We start from the raw sequence: 17639 nt of genomic DNA on the forward strand, positions 1-17639 counted from the left end.
TCCCCTTAAAGAGTGCTCATGTTTCCTGGTCTCGTGTCGGTCATCGTCTGTACATTGTCCCTGAATGCTGTGTCTGTACATCTATGCTGATCCTGTAAAAGTTACCTTGTTTGCCAAGTTCCTGTTTCCTCGAGTCTAGTTTTGTGTTTGTACCAGTGTTTATTTTCTAGTTTAGTTAGTGTGTGTCCTTGTTTGGTTATTAGTTCATCTTGTCTTGTTTTCCCCATCATGGGTTTTGTTTTATCCTTTTGTAGTGTTTTTTTGTAAAATAAATATCTGTTTAATCCCTTCACCACCGTGCCTGCCTGCATTTGGGTTCTCCCCCCTCCGTTTCATGACACATGTATAAACACACACGCGCACGCACACGCACACGCTAACTAAAAGGTATTTGAGGGTCAGAGTTCTAGCTGATAGACAGGTGTTCAAATACTTATTTGCAGCTGTATCATACAAATAAATAGTTTAAAAAATCATACATTGTGATTTCTGGATTTTTTTTAGATTATGTCTCGCAAAGTGGACATGCACCTACGATGACAATTTCAGACCCCTCCATGATTTCTAAGTGGGAGAACATGCAAAAGAGCAGGGTGTTCAAATACTTATTTTCCTCACTGTATATGTATTGGTTCCAAAATGAGAACTCCGTTTAAAAAAAATCAAAACTCATGTTTGTTATTGTGCATTCCAATTAATATCAATCAAACTGCAGTTGGTTTGTTTTAATTTAAGCCATAAAAACTCAAAAAGTACAGTTTACTAACCCAGTAAAACATGATAAAAACAAGATAACATTTTTTATTATGTTTTTTAAACTGAGTTAACTCATTTTGGAACCCAACTCTTCATATCTGTATATATAGTTCACCTATGTTCACTTTTTCTTGTTTGCAATTGAAATGAAGACAGTATTGACTGTTTTGATTTGCCTATCATGTGACCTCTATTATGCAAATCAGGAAGGTTATTATGCGTCTCCATATTCAGAAGTTTGGGGTCTTTGTTGAAGACGGTCTGGTACGCAGGTCAGTCATATTATGAGGAGCTGTGAGGCATAGAGGTGAGTTGTTCATGTTTATACAATGTTCATTTACAGTTTATACAGTAAGTGTATTTAGTTGTGGTCAGATATCAACTGACTCACATGAATGACTTTCATCTCTTTATGTGGCAGATATTAATAAAACAAAATGTCACTGTGCAAAGGCATCGTGCTTCTTTTTCTGGGGGTTTTTTGTGAGGTTTGTTGATGTTTTCTTACTCGAGTTACTGAAACATTTTTTCCACATAAAAGTATACTGACTTGAGTAAAAGCTTTATATTAAAAACATTGTGTGCTTTTCTTTAATAGGTTTCCAGAGCAGGTAGTACATCTTATTTTTTGTTTTTGTTGTTGTGCAATATCTATGAAAAATGCTTCACCTTTATTATTGTTTTCAGATCGGTCTTAATCTCACTGTTATATTTATTTTCCAGAGAACTCAACGCAGGTTTACTTTTTTGAGCTCGAAATAGATGAATCTATTCTTGAAACGGTAAAGAAACTTCTCTCAGAGCTGTCAGCCATAGATGTGTCTGATGTGACTGTTTCTAACGTAAACGCCACAACAGGTACTCAAAACAACACAAGTGAAATCTATCAGAGAAAAAAAGCCAAAACAAAAATATATATTTATTTTTAAATGTGTTAAAGTGCTGCTGTTGATATGCAGGACATATTTAACATTAAAAATAATCTCCATGTTTATTGGACTAACTGGGTTATTTACTCAATGGCAAGAAGATTAGCATAAGGAAATAAAATGAATGGAGATAAAGAGGTTAGAAAGAAGTTAGCCAATGCTCAGTGAGGGACTCACAGATACCTTACATGAGGCCAATGACAAGATTATAAGAATATTACTCAACATTAGCAGAATGGAAAGGGATATTGAAGCATAATGTCACACAATCAAAATTAAAAACGAATTCCTGAAATTGTTTTGTTTAAAACAGAAAAAGAAACTTTAAAACTGATTTAGCACATAGATAACCTGCAATCCATCTTCCAACTATGCCACGTGTATTGTATCATGACATTGTGTTAAAAAATGGAAACTAAAATGATTTTTATTTGCAAGAAGTATACGGTTATTATCTCTGCCGTTCTTCTGAAACCTTGTATCTTCATATTTCAATCATTTTTATTATTAAATCGACTTTATTAGTCACCCTTTGTTTGTCATTGGGCTTTGCAAATTGCTGATCAGTCTTAAAAAGTGCTTGTCGACATTGTTTTCTCAGTGTTGTTCAGTGTTTGTTCTTTGTCTCCTGAAAACCTTTTGGACAACCGAGGTTTCAGAAGAGCAGTGATAATATTCATTATATTATATATACAGAATATATAAATATTTTCCATTGTAAAAACAACTCAAAAATAATGAATTTAAAAAAATAGCTAAAAAATATATATTTTGTGTGTAGTGTGTACGTGGAATGGAAACAAAAAACACTGTTCATGTGAAGAAGGGTACACGTGGAGTTCAGATGCGTGCACCACACATAAGTGCTGCAACACTGAAGACTGCACAGTCACAGATACAAATGATGTCATGTGTCAGTCTGATAAATCAGGTAAAGTATTATTCTGTGTATTCATGTGTTGATCAATAAACATTCTGTGGTCACTAACCAAACACTCTTCTGTAGTGAGCATCAACGGATCGTCTACCATGAATTGGAACTACAATGACTTATTTGATTCAGACAACCAAAAAACAGATAATTATGAAGATATAACTGGTGTCATAACCGACTGGGTACAGATAACACACAAACACTGTAACACAGTTTAATGGTTAACAGAAAAACAGAAAAAACATGAACATGTCTCATTTCTTGTAGCTCAAAGGAAATTTCAGTGAACTGCCGTGGTTTGATTCTTTGGTTATCACAGGTTTCAGGTAATGATGGACACAAGAAAAATGTTTCTAAATGTAAAAATCATTTGTGTTCTTTTGACAAACATACTGTAAAACACTTGATATATGACTGAAGATGTGTGTTGTGTTTTAAAGATCAGGCAGTTTGATCGTGAACTATACGGTGCAGGTGCTCGGTCGCATTAACCTCACGCAACTTGAAAACATTGCCACTGGATTCAAAGAAACTCAACTAGTAACAAAAGGTAGCCTGCTTCTCATTTTATTTTTATAGAATTAAGTTTGTTTACTTGTGCCCTGCGATGGGTTGGCACTCCATCCAGGGTGTATCCTGCCTTGATGCCCAAAGACTCCTGAGATAGGCGCAGGCTCCCCGTGACCCGAGGTAGTTCGGATAAGCGGTAGATAATGGATGGAATGGATGGAAGTTTGTTTACTGCTTTTATTTGATGTCAATGAGAGTTTGAGAAAAAATAAGTTGTTCAGTAATATTGATAGGACGATCTTTTCTTCTTTACTCCAAAGGACTCGTGACTATCAGTGTCCCTCAAGAACAACCTGTTGCTATTGGTTCAAGTCCAACGATTACCTGTAAGAGTCAAGAGGACCTGGGAAGTGTGAAGTGGGTCTTGACGGACACACAGAATAAAAAGACAGCGATCACCAATGGAGCAGAAGCTAAACTGAGCAATGACACATTCACAGACACTGTTCATCTGAATAGAATTTCAGGAAGTTGGAAAGGTAACATGTGCTTCACAGTAATGTCCTCTCTTATGTCAGACATGTGATTATAGCCTTGAATAGATTTACTGATCTCTTTCTCTATCTGTCTGTCTGTCTGTCTGTCTGTCCATCGGCTGACTGAAGGACTGTTTACATGCGAGTATACCAAAGCTCCCATAACGCACATTGCAACTGAAATGCTGGACATTGCACTTTTGCCAGACATACGTGCCAGTAGCACTCCCCAATTTCCTGACTGTACCGATACAACAAAACGGATACAGATTCGTTTTCAGTGTACCATTAAAGTCAGCACAGAAAATTACACTGTTAGCTGGAACAGCTCTGACTTCAAGGATCTCAGAAGTACATCATCAGGTGAGAATTGTTTTTGCTCTCACACTTCAGTGTAAACACAAGGAACAGCCAAAAAGATCTCTGTAGATGATACACTTTTGATCAACTTTTAATTTTATTGTGTTCTCAAGAGACCAAAGGAGACTCCATCCATTACAATGCAGAAGCAACAGTTATCTGTAAAGACATTTTGATTAATGAACTGGCGAATGTCACATGCGTGTTCACAAACAATAGAGCCAAAGTAAATGGGAGCATGAATAAGAAGGAAGTGGCTTTGAAGATTCCCATCATTTACAGTAAGTTATGGTGTCTTTATTTGTTCAGCTCTCCGTTTTAGAACGGTATCACTTTGAGAGGTGATTTTTTATCAGTTTTAAATTTCAGTTAAATCAAATAGGACAATTCTTATTTTTCACCAAATATTGCCACGTTTATAGTAAAAAGCTTATTAATGTGGGACATATTCTTTTGAAAATGAATGTACCCACTACCCTCATAATCACTCTGCACTTTCGCCCTGTGACTATCCATCTCAAATGAAGAAAACAAGACGGCTTGGCCGCAGCACACTGCAAAAAATGACTTACTTAGTCGGAGTCCTGTAAAATTAAATTCTTGAATTCTTGTTTTTCTGTCTTCAAATTCTTTAATCAAGATGCATTATCTTGATGAGCAACATGATCTAAGAAAATTAGTCTAGTTTTAGTCAAAAAATATGAAATTAAAGTGGTAACAAGCAAAAACATATGCCAAAGGGGTAAGAAAAATAATCTTGAATTAAGGTTAAACTATTCTTAGTCACTCAATTCCAGATTGTTTTTCATACCCATTGGCAGGTCAATTTGCTCAATAAAATCCATCTTGATTGAAGAAGACATTTTATTGGAAAATAAGAAAAGTAAGAAAGTTCTGTATCTCAGTGGTAAGAGCATTGTGTCAACAACTCATGGTTGTGGGTTTGATCCCAGGGGATTGCAAATACCTATGTATAAATGTATAGGACAAAGCAATGTAATTCACTTTGGATAAAAGCGTCTAGATGCATAAATGTAAATGTAAGTCAATTTTTTGCATTTGTTAACTCCTCCCCATTTAACTGTCAGTCTGCTGCCACTTTCATTTCTAAATCAATAAAAAAGTTGTTTTGACATCCAATCAATTCGCAATCAAACCAAGCCACGCCCACAAATTTTCTCCCTTGAAATTCCTTTTCACTCAGAAATGTCATTTATAAAGCGGCGCTATTTTAATGGCAATAATGACATGTAATGTTTTAATGCTACTAAATGATTGTTTTAATGTTATTAAATACATTTAATGTTACTAAATCCAGACATTGCTTATATGTTAGTATTTAAAAAGTAAACATTAATAATAATAGTTAGCAGTGAACAATAAGTGAAACATCCAATAGATTATTTTTTATCAAAATGAAAAATGTGAACACAAATAATTTAGGAAATATATAAATCCCTCGTGTTTATTAATCCTTTCTGCTTAATGTCACTGAAGCCATACGTGTTGTGGTTGAATTGCACGTTAAGACAGCGTCAGTCTGCAAGTAGTGTAGAGATGCTGAGATAAAACTACCTGAGTTATAGTTTGAACATCTGAGATCTCAGCGACCCCATGTTGCTCCTTCTTTATTATTGAGAGGAGGTGACGTATGTCCTGTTGGAGAGAGAATCTCCACTCGGCCCATCGGCTGCAGACAGATTTGTCTCATTTAAATTAGGGTCAGTGACATATATTTGATATGGATGAATAAACAATACATGACTTTTATATTTTTCAACACAGGTCACTCAATAGTCTGTGACGCTGACAATCTTTGGCCTAAAACTAAAAGTTCTTACACGGCTGTTCTGGTTTGTGACTCTGGTGTTGGTGAGAACAGGAGAAACTGCACTGACGGTCAATGGGGAACTGCAATCTCTTATTGTGTGAATCTGGGCCTGTATGATATTCATAAAGATGTTGAGGTATCGTTTTATTTTAATCCATTTTCTCATTCTTCACTCCTGATGGAACGAGGTTAGTCATACATTCTCAATCTCTGTCTTTCATAAAGGAAATTGGTAAAGGATTGGGTTTTATTCGTGAAAACGCAGACCGTCTCATCTCTTCATTAAAAACAATCACAACAACCGACACGACTGTTAACTCCTTTGCAAATATAAACATATCTGTAGATATTCTGAAACAAATGAATCAAGTGTCTATAAATCAGTCGCATAAATGGAACGAAGCCTTCATGCCTGTGAGTATGTTTCATCTGTTGTGGGTGTTAAAGATATTTTATGAATAACAGGATCTTGTGTAAAACTCACTCCTTCATTCTTTCTTCACACGCTCATCATTTTCAACAAATGTATTGATTTTTTTCCTTTACAGAATTTTGTATCAACTATAAGCAATGTGTTGAATGACACACAAGCCTGGAATCAAACACAAAATGCCAACAGTTTATCTGCAGATTATCTACAGACTGTTGAGAAGATGATAAAGAACTCAAACCTGTCCTCTGTTAATCACACAAGTGTGAACGTCCACCTCGTGACCTGTAACCCCAACAACTGTACGTCCTTCAATGTCAGCGTCAATACTGAGCAGAACGTTGTAGTCGTTGCATTTAAGAATCTTGCAGATATTTTACCAAAAACCCTGAAAAATGAGACCTGTGATTCAGGAACCACCATCTTATCAGTGACCGCAGTAAATGGCACCACGAGTGACCCTCTGAAGATGACATTTTTTGGTATACTAAGGCGTCGTAACCATGAAATGTATTGTGTTTACTGGGATGAGAATGAGAATGAGTGGTCCAGTGAGGGTTGTACGTGGGGTGGCGCGTTTAATCCGATGTTCTGTAACTGTACACACAACTCTGCTTTCACCATTTTAATGTCCAAACATCCGGTAAACCTCCCGTATATGGAGGAACTGACTTACGCTTGTTTAGGAGTTTCCATCGTTTCTCTTGTGCTGTGTATACTGATCGAGTTTTTGGTTTGGGACACGGTTGTGAAATCAAACATCGCCAATTTCCGCCACATAGCCTTAGTGAACATCTCCGTTTGGTTGCTTCTTGCATATTGTGCGTTTTTAGGAACAGCAGAACCAAAGAAAACCAACTCAAGCTGGTGCTTGATACTGACCGTGGTGAAACATTATTGTTTCCTGGCCGTCTTCTTCTGGACATTGTGCTTGAGTTTTCTTCTTCTTCACCAGCTCATATTTATTTTTGAACAGCTACGGAAGAAGGTTTATTTGGCATTCTCAATCACTCTTGGTTACGTGTGTCCTTTAGTGTGCGTGGCAGTGACCTTTATTCATTTCGACAACGGTGCGGTTGGTAAATACTATTCGAATGAGGCTTGCTGGCTAACATATGAATCTGGGTTAAACGGGTCCATCTTTGCATTCATTTTTCCGGTTGGTACTATTGTGATTATAAATATGTTCACGTTGTGTGTGGTCATCATGAAAATCGTAACGCCTGCTGTGTCTGAGGCCAAAGCTCGAGATGAGAAGGCTGTTGTAAAGGGCATCATTAAGACCATAGTTTTCCTGAGCCCTATCCTTGGAATAACATGGATCTTTGGATTTCTTGTGTTCTGGCTGGATCTTACACAGAAGCCTTATGCCCAGATTGTGAATTATGCATTTACAATACTGAATTCACTGCAGGTGAGAGTTTAATACCAAAGATTTACTTCTTGACTTTCAACACGCTCCTGTATGCACATTGGAAACTTTCACAACAAAAATATCTCTTTCTGTTATCACACAGGGCTTTTTTATTCTGCTAACAAACTGCTTTGGAGAGAAAAGGGTAACTCTGTCCTTTCTTTGCATAATATTGGCTTCAAATATTATAATGTAACTTATTTGGTTTGCATAAGTTTTTCTACTGGAGTTTTATTAAACACTGAATTTGTTGGAATTGTCTAACATGCAAATTTGCTTTCCAAAGGTTCGAGAAGCACTTTCAAAGCGTTTCAGAGGCAAGGTTAGTATGTGCAAAGGTCTAATTTTACACATTTATTCATTTTTATTATTGCAAAATGTATTTTGGTCACAGATACATAAAATAATACAAGCAAATGTTCTCATTACATTAGCCATCAGTGCATTCAAAAAGTAACTACTCGACCAAAATGACATCAGTGATAAAGAAGAAATGATTGGACAGATTTTTAAGGTAAGTTACATTTAAGTGTTTTGGGAAATATTTTGCATTTAGCCTTTTTTCCCCATTTTGCTAGAACATTATTTTTATGTAGAATGTATGTTTTATCTTGACCCAGATGGAAGACTATTACAGATTCAATTCTGACGGAACTATGTGTGCCTCTGGAGACAGAATATATTGTCACATGAGTATCTCCAGGGCTGGAAATGACAGAAATTCCAGTGGGAGGACTCTAGTTGGAAAGATTTTTCTCATAATATTACAATTATTTCATGTTTTTTCCACCTGTTTTCTAGAGTATATTATGAGTGATGAAACCTTTTACAAGAAATGTGTCCAAGGGTTTAAAAATATTGTGTAGAATGTTCTGGTTGGCTCGATGAAAATGAACAATTCTTAAACACATGTAAAGGTGATTCCAAGTAAGGCAAAAGGAAACAGATAACAAGAAGTTCTTAAAGTGTATCGAACCTAATGTAACATCAAGACACTACAACACCAGATATTGCATTTACAGTTTTGACCAGCATGTGTCGCCATTTGTGTTTTGTTGAGTGCATGTTGAGAAGCATGACCATGTTTTTAAAGAGATAGTTCACCACAAATCTTTAATTCTGTCATGAATAACTCTCTCTAGTTTTTGAAAACCTGTATATTTTTTGTTCTGTTGAACACAAAAGAAGATATTTTGAAGAATGTAGGAAAGTAAACAGTTCTGGGGCACTTTTGCCAACCATTGTCAATTTTCCTACTATAGTAGTCAATGGGGTGCAAGAACTGTTTGGTTACAAGGATTCGTCCAAATATCTTTCTCTGTGTTCAACCAAACAAAGACATTTATACAGATTTGAAACAACTAGACAATTCATGAGAGAATTTTCATTTTTGGGTGAAGTGTCGCTTTAAAGATGTGTTGTGCGCTTGTGTGTAAGGTTGTTGTCTCCGCTCATTATAATCTCTATACTATGTTTATTGATTCAGTTCTGTAGTGTGAGTCATCCAAATCTTCATTTCTCAAAAAGCATCACTGTTTAACATATTTTTCAAATGTCATGTGTTATTGTGAATGAGGCTTAACACCCCAAAGTATGAAAAAGTTACTATTACTTCCTTAACTTTCTAATTTCACTTGAATTCATTTGTATAATTAAGAATGTCTGATATGAAAAAAATGAACACACTATTGATACTTGCAAATGTATAAAACATGACCATGTACCCGAATAAAGATACTGTACTTCTGTCCAGTTTCATTTGTCCACCAAGTGTTTTTTTTTCTTCGTATTTTGAAATTGTTCCAGAATTAAAAAAAAACGTATGCTTATTAGTATCTCTAATTTCCATTCATCATCCGCGTGTCATCCAAAAATATTCTGTTGAACTTTTCCATCTGTCGATAGTGACTAAACATTATGTTTAGTAAAACAATTTTTTTAATTGTTTGGTAAGAGGCGGGATATTATCTCTTTCACCGCCATTGAGGAGTTATCTCGTCATTTAAAAACAAACGGTTCCCCTCCAAAGACGAGTTATTACTGCAATCAGTGTTTGTACTGTTGTACAACAAGTGGCGCTATTACACACCTTTGTGAAAAAGTACAGAATCCCAGAACCTAGAACGTCAGTGTAATCTCGGCGGAATCTTTGACAAAAAAAAGATTCTGAGTTATTAATTAACTCAGCTGTTTAATCAAAGTGATGCATTTTTGAAGAAATCTACCCAAATCAAAGGAGTGATAAAAAAGGACAAAGGAAGAATACGTTTTCTTTTGTTTAAAATCAGAGACTCTGTTCTTTCATTGGAGATATTGTTTGTCCATAAATTCTTTACAGAAAATGTACTGTGAGCCATTAAACGTTTTTTTAAAGGCTGGCGGGGAAAGAGTTCATTTGAAAAAAAACTGCAAAGTTGCTATGCGCCGCACACCTCTACATCATTGCGTCACTGCTACGGACCTGTAGGGGACAATGCATAGTATAATTAACAAAAGGTAAATAATACAACATTTTTACTTTTTCGCTGACTTCTGTACATTTAATTTCTATGTGTGTTAATGGTCCTCATTACACTTATTTAAGGTAAAATATTATTCATATAGTTCTTTTTGAAATAGCCTAGGAGTGGGTGGTTGTTGCAACACATTCTATGAGTCTGGAGTGAGAACATGCAGGGTTGTGCCCAGGGTTGCCAGGTCCAAGAAATATTTCCAGCCCAAGAACCCCTCAAAACCCGCCGAAAAGGAATAAAACTAGCCCAATTTTTTCCTTCTGTCAAATCAAAGTTAACAACTGCCTAAAGACGTTTCTATTGCCATATTTTTTTATCTGAATGGTTTCCTATGTATTGTATATATTGTTTTGTTCTGTTGAACACAAAATAAGTTTTGGGATATTTAGGAAAGCAAACAATTGTGGGTCACGTTTGACTACCATTTATTTTTTTCTGCGATGGTAGTCAATGATGCCAAATAATTTTCAGCAGCTAACATTCTAGCAAATATCGTTGTGTTCAACCGATCAAATACATTTATACAGGTTTAGAAACAACTAGTTTCATAACAGAATTTTCATTTTTGGGTGGAGTGTCCCTTTAAAAATATCTCACGTGCACGTAAATGGACGAGAAACATGTTTTCTCTTCGTAAGACATGCAGAAACTTGGTTTAATAAACATGGAAACATTTATTGCATAATGTATAATCTGTACAAGCACGTCAATGATTTAGTTGTTCTAGACTGCGTACAGCGCTGATCAAACGTGATATTTGGCAGCCGGAAGAATCAAGTGTTGCACACTCACGAGTGATTTCTTTCATTGTGCAACGTGACATTCACCTGATGAGACATTGGTTAAAACATAATTCGGATGTACTGTGTCTAATACCACCGCTAAGTTTTCCACTTTGGTTGAGCTGAGCTCCCGCGTCCCTCCATGTACTGTAGCCTGCCTGTCAGACTCGTTCCCCTCACTTTTAAGACCGGGTCGGTCCTTGAGTTGGCAGGTATTCATTCGGAGTGTGAATATACATTAAGAACTCATCAATTAACATTTATCCTTAGAATATAAATAAACATTTTGGCGGCCGCGGAACATTATGAAAGTAGCCCAAAAAAAAGCAACCCGCGGCTCCATAATTTTTCCCGCAATTGCATTCTCAAAATAGCCCAATTGTGCGGGAAAACCGCGTACCTGGCAACACTGGTTGTGCCCCATCCGTGACTCGCAAATTCCAACAGTTGAAGGGGAGGAGTTAACGGATGCTCCGCCCAAGGCGTCTAATTTATGTCACTTGAGATGGGTAGTCATTTCAGAAAGGAAGTGCATTTTAACAGAAAACGGCCCACATTGATAAGCTATTTATTATTTACTATAAATGCTGCAAAATTTCATGAAAAAATAATAAATGAGACCTTAAAAAAAAAAAGCCAGCATTATAGGCAAAGAAAAGTCGTGCAAAGCAGAAAGCCCACGAATGAATGAGTTTAAATATACAAAAAGGAAATAACAAAAACAATGCAAATTAATAAAATAAAAATATGCAAATGATTAAAAACGTGATTAGAAAATGTCACGACATCAGAACACGTGCATACGGTGCAAATCAGTTTGTCGTAATAGGACTAGTTGTTATAATCCCATGCACTATTTCAGCACAGTTGAAGTGCCCAATATGACATTTACCAAACCGTATGCAGGGGGAAGCAGTCGAGAATATGAACAGAGGAAAGGAGGTCTGAGGTTCCACTGGTTCGTCCTCTGTGTTTGGGGGATAAATGATTATAGAAATACATAGAATACTTACCTTTTCTCGCCATTGTCAGAGACACGTCTCATGAGTTGTGTGTCCCAATGTCATCACATTATCTTAAATGAAAGATGCGTTTTGGCGAGGTGCTGCTGATAATGCTCTTTGTATGCTTACCATCATAATAAGTAAGTTGAGTTGTTACTTTGATATTGTGGAAACAATGAAAAATCTGAGTTCCATGAACTGTCATGTTAAACTTATGATACATAAATGGACTCAGATGTGACTAAGCAGTTGAACAGTTCTTGAGCAGTTCTTAAAGCCTCTAAGAATCCTCTAAGAAAGCTCTTCATTTATCTTAAAAACTTATACGAATGTCTTATGTCGCAGCGTTAGTGCATGTGGCGTCTATGTTGGTTTGTGTGTATTTAACTTTTTCCAGCTATGCGCAGACCAATGACAGTCTGATAAAATAAAGCATATAGCATTAGAAAAGCATTTAGGGAGCAGTCGGTTAAGAAACAGCTGTCACTGCCCTCTTACGTCATACTGCGATCGGTATCCAATCAAACATCTGTGTGTGGCACGTGCCCTCCAGCATTGCGCTCGCGCTCAGTTTTTGCTGTTTTAACAGTTTATTTAGTACTACATCGCTTGTTATAGCCGAGATGCTAACGAATCTAATGACGCTTGTGGCGCTAAATTGAATATAACGTTAGTTAAACCACAAACAATAACTTTTAGTCTCTTTTAGCTATATTGTTCACTTTTAGTAAATGTAGCGATTTGTTTTTTATTTAGTAATTGTTATCATTGTTGTTTGTTTTTAATCGTTTCCCCAACCATGTTACATAAATTGATAATTTACTTATTATGTTTAATCAATTTCAGTTCTGTTTATCTATTTTTCCTCAGAATGTTCTATATTTTCCAGTTGAGATGCAAAAAATGGAAGTATTGTATTTATAATTATATTGCAGAATATGAGTTTTTATTATATTATTTGCTATATTTGCACATGTATAAATATTCATTGCCAATAAAAGAAAATCTGAAAATATATTAAAATTGGATTATTGGATTATTAAAATTAGTTATTGCTATATACTTTTCAACCATGGACCAAAGTAGTGACTAAAATACCAGGTGTTGTAATATTTTGTTTATTGTTACCATCATAAACCAATTTGTGATGTGCTAAATTATTAAATGTAATGTTTTGTGAGATGTTATCTAAATCCCTCCTAGCCCACCCTAAGGCCAACAGACCCACCTCTAGCCCACCCTAAGGCCAACAGACCCACCTCTAGCCCACCCTAAGGCCAACAGACCCACCTCTAGCCCACCCTAAGGCCAACAGACCCACCTCCAGCCCAACCTAAGGCCAACAGACCCACCTCCAGCCCACCCTAAGGCCAACAGACCCACCTCCAGTCCACCCTAAGGCCAACAGACCCACCTCCAGCCCACCCTTAGGCCAACAGACCCACCTCTAGCCCACCCTAAGGCCAACAGACCCACCTCCAGCCCACCATAAGGCCAACATACCCACCTCCAGCCCACCCTAAGGCCAACAGACCCACCTCTACCCCACCCTAAGGCCAACAGACCCACCTCCAGCCCACCCTAAGGCCAACAGACCCACCTCCAGCCCACCCTAAGGCCAACAGACCCACCTCCAGCCCAACCTAAGGCCAACAGACCCACCTCCAGCCCACCCTAAGGCCAACAGACCCACCTCCAGTCCACCATAAGGCCAACAGACCCACCTCCTACCCACCCTTAGGCCAACAGACCCACCTCTAGCCCACCCTAAGGCCAACAGACCCACCTCCAGCCCACCATAAGGCCAACAGACCCACCTCCAGCCCACCCTAAGGCCAACAGACCCACCTCTACCCCACCCTAAGGCCAACAGACCCACCTCCAGTCCACCCTAAGGCCAACAGACCCACCTCCAGCCCACCCTTAGGCCAACAGACCCACCTCTAGCCCACCCTAGGGCCAACAGACCCACCTCCAGCCCACCATAAGGCCAACATACCCACCTCCAGCCCCACCCTAAGGCCAACAGACCCACCTCTACCCCACCCTTAGGCCAACAGACCCACCTCTAGCCCACCCTAGGCCAACAGACCCACCTCTAGCCTACCCTTAGGCCAACAGACCCACCTCTAGCCCACCCTAGGGCCAACAGACCCACCTCTAGCCCACCCTAAGGCCAACAGACCCACCTCCAGCCCACCCTAAGGCCAACAGACCGACCTCTACCCACCCTTAGGCCAACAGACCCACCTCTAGCCCACCCTTAGGCCAACAGACCCACCTCTAGCCTACCCTTAGGCCAACAGACCCACCTCCAGCCCACCCTAAGGCCAACAGACCCACCTCTACCCCACCCTAAGGCCAACAGACCCACCTCCAGCCCACCCTAAGGCCAACAGACCGACCTCCAGCCCACCCTTAGGCCAACAGACCCACCTCTAGCCCACCCTAAGGCCAACAGACCCACCTCCAGCCCACCATAAGGCCAACATACCCACCTCCAGCCCACCCTAAGGCCAACAGACCCACCTCTACCCCACCCTAAGGCCAACAGACCCACCTCTAGCCCACCCTTAGGCCAACAGACCCACCTCTACCCCACCCTTAGGCCAACAGACCCACCTCTAGCCCACCCTTAGGCCAACAGACCCACCTCTAGCCCACCCTTAGGCCAACAGACCCACCTCTAGCCCACCCTTAGGCCAACAGACCCACCTCTAGCCCACCCTTAGGCCAACAGACCCACCTCTAGCCCACCCTTAGGCCAACAGACCCACCTCTAGCCCACCCTTAGGCCAACAGACCCACCTCCAGCCAAACCCTAAGGCCAACAGACCCACCTCTAGCCCACCCTTAGGCCAACAGACCCACCTCCAGCCAAACCCTAAGGCCAACAGACCCACCTCTAGCCCACCCTTAGGCCAACAGACCCACCTCTACCCCACCCTAAGGCCAACAGACCCACCTCCAGCCCACCCTAAGGCCAACAGACCCACCTCCAGCCCACCCTTAGGCCAACAGACCCACCTCCAGCCCACCCTTAGGCCAACAGGCGCAGCTCACATTCTCTTTTTGTCATTTCTGCCTTATATGTACTGTAAAGCGGCTTTGCAACAAATGCGCCAGATAATAATTTTGATTACTTGAATCCATACACCACCTGATAATAGCAGGAAACCCATTTGGAGAAGACAGCATTGTGTCACAAATGTCAATATATGATCAGTGTCCACTGAAAATATTACTGAATGCACTGTATATTGTGGTAAATTTGAGTTTGAACTTTTTTTTCAATTGTACATTTTTAAAGTACCTCAAATATTTATATCTAAAGTTAAGTCAAATTATGTGGCTTCAGTTTTTTTAAGATAAAAACTTTTATTAATAATAATATCACCAACACAATATTAACTATATACGTGCTTTTATGAATTTATAATTGTAATGTACAATATTGACTATTGAGTGAATATTTATTCAATGTAAATTGTTTCTGTTTATCAATAAACTGTTTGTTTTGTATTTGGTTTGTAACGTAATATTTCTGCCTATTAAAATATTGTGAATAGCAATACAGCAGAACAACACACTACAGGAGTAAACAAAAAGTGAATAGTATAAACTGTAAAAAGGTTCCTTGAAGCACACGAGGCGGTTACAGACCAATCTAATAAAAGGGTTCCTCAAGAAGCCTTAAGGGTTCCTCAGAGAACTGCTCTTCTTGAAACAGTGCCTTGAGTTTCCCCCGAGGGTTCCACCGGTGTGGCGATGTGAAGAACCCCGAAAGATTCCTCAAAGAACCTTTAATTTTTACTGTGCATGTGCATGTAAATGTAATGCCATAGTAATATATAAAACGTTTTTTTATCATTGATGTTATAATAAGAATACTTTTAATGCTAGCTAACATATTAGCTAACATGTGATCGTAAATGCTGTTTAACACATCACATGCAAATATACTGTATATAGGCTACATTAGAATGCGATATTCATGTTACACACATAAAGTTTATGTATAGATAAATATATAGGCTACAGTTACGAGCAAGCAAGTTAAATCATATTAAGATGTTCTTAAGAAATTATTTGAGAATGTTTTAAGAAATGTGTGAGAACTGCACTTCCGAACATTCTTACGAACTTTCTATAATTTATCTTACGAAAGTTCTTCTATTTTGTCTTAAGGACATTTCGTGAATCCGGCCCCTGGTCTTTAGATACACTAAAAACAATCATTTCAACATGAGCACATTCATCTCTCTTCTTCTTGGTGAATCAAACTATTCAGGTATAACAAATGTTGCATAACTAATCACACGGAATAGACAGAAATAATAAGGATCTTGCTTTTACAGTATTTGTGTTTAAAATTATTTAATCCCTAAAGGTAAATATGATCAAGGAAGGCTGTGAAAATAAATCTGCATTTTTAATCCTTGAGATCTTTTGGGGGAAATTTGGATTGGATATTTAGATGTATGAAGATTTTTTCTCTAACATTCCTCATAATTAATCAACCTGTTTACTCAATGCTTTTTGCAACCCTTTTATTTTCTGTGGAAATAACAGTCTTTCCATACAATGAGTTTGGAAAACACCTGACAAAAGATTGAGGCAGAGAATTGCTGGAGACCCTTCAGATTTCACGCTCAATGCTGGTGATATTTTTTAGAATCCATGATGCCGTCTATCTGAACAAGATGCCCTCGATCTCCAGCAGAGAATAAGGTCCAAATCCTTGGTCTATACATACATCACAACAGGCCTTTCATTTGCCTCATTATTATGGATTTGCATTGGAAATATGTGTTTGCAACATATGTTTTGCATCGATGAGCCTACAGCAATATATGCAAATGATTCATCAGATAAAATACAAAAGTAGATGAGGCACTGGCTGCAGATCATGTTTTTTTCTTTGTTTACTTAATATTACTTCTAATCTTATGGAGGGTTTTGTTACAATATTGCAAAGCACCAATATTATTCATGTTATACTGTACATCGAAAACTTGTGCTGCACGATTGACTGTAAATAATATGAATATCACATGCCTGCCCTGAATCATGCGATAGCAATTCCATCAGAAACAATGAAAATCTCTCGATGACCGTCATTACACCTGAGCAGCAGGTTTATGTAGACATCACAGTGCAGATACCAGGAAATCATACAGGAGGAGACACCAGGAAACAGGATCCGTCTTTCAAAGTCATGTCGCCTAAAGCACAAATAACAAAATATGTCTATGTGCTGTCTACTAGATGATTTACTGCCGACCTCCTCGACACCTGCAACCAAAGATCCAGTTGGTGACCAGGGCCGTATTTATCAAGTTTATCAAAGTGCCATTTTAGTCTGAAGTGCTGAGAATTCATAAAATACACCCATTTTCAAACTTAAATAAAAAAGCAAGTTATCATATTTCTTAAAGCTAAAAATCACTCTATACTCTCCCAATTATTAAAGACAGCTCAAGAGGTCTCTCAAGTGCTTAGAAGTTGCCACTAGGGACTTGTGATGACGCTGAGGAGACTGAGGCATGTGGTGGACAGAGGGGTGGGCCATTGGAACCATTCTTTTTTAAAGTATAAATTTGCAAAGGCATTTATTAATGAAACAACATCTACACATAA

General features: G+C 38.4%; 1 protein-coding gene across 2 annotated transcripts; it reads left to right on the top strand.

The window, feature by feature from the left end:
- The first annotated feature begins 1442 nt into the window (after positions 1–1442).
- On the top strand, positions 1443–9447 carry adgrf3a (adhesion G protein-coupled receptor F3a). 2 transcript variants are annotated; one of them, XM_056768006.1, is made up of 15 exons: positions 1443–1614; positions 2467–2616; positions 2692–2801; positions 2887–2945; positions 3060–3169; positions 3450–3668; positions 3795–4028; positions 4139–4306; positions 5811–5992; positions 6082–6270; positions 6405–7700; positions 7804–7845; positions 7987–8022; positions 8135–8214; positions 8321–9447. In XM_056768006.1, the coding sequence occupies exons 2-14, from the start codon at positions 2595–2597 to the stop codon at positions 8195–8197; spliced, it is 2730 nt and encodes a 909-aa protein (XP_056623984.1). In that variant the 5' UTR covers positions 1443–1614; positions 2467–2594; the 3' UTR covers positions 8198–8214; positions 8321–9447. The 2 variants fall into 2 exon arrangements, with proteins under 2 accessions (XP_056623984.1, XP_056623985.1); XM_056768007.1 differs by having other exon boundaries at positions 1443–2616.
- Positions 9448–17639: the final 8192 nt, after the last annotated feature.

Source organism: Triplophysa dalaica, chromosome 15 (assembly GCF_015846415.1).
Source record: "Triplophysa dalaica isolate WHDGS20190420 chromosome 15, ASM1584641v1, whole genome shotgun sequence".
Classification (NCBI taxonomy): domain Eukaryota; kingdom Metazoa; phylum Chordata; class Actinopteri; order Cypriniformes; family Nemacheilidae; genus Triplophysa; species Triplophysa dalaica.

Bases quoted from the DNA above. Each gene is read 5' to 3' on its own strand.
- adgrf3a (XM_056768007.1), top strand. From the start codon at position 2,595: ATGTGTCAGTCTGATAAATCAG. The intron at 2,617-2,691 runs GTAAAGTATTAT...ACTCTTCTGTAG, and splicing joins GTGTCAGTCTGATAAATCAG to TGAGCATCAACGGATCGTCT. The intron at 6,271-6,404 runs GTGAGTATGTTT...TTTCCTTTACAG, and splicing joins GGAACGAAGCCTTCATGCCT to AATTTTGTATCAACTATAAG.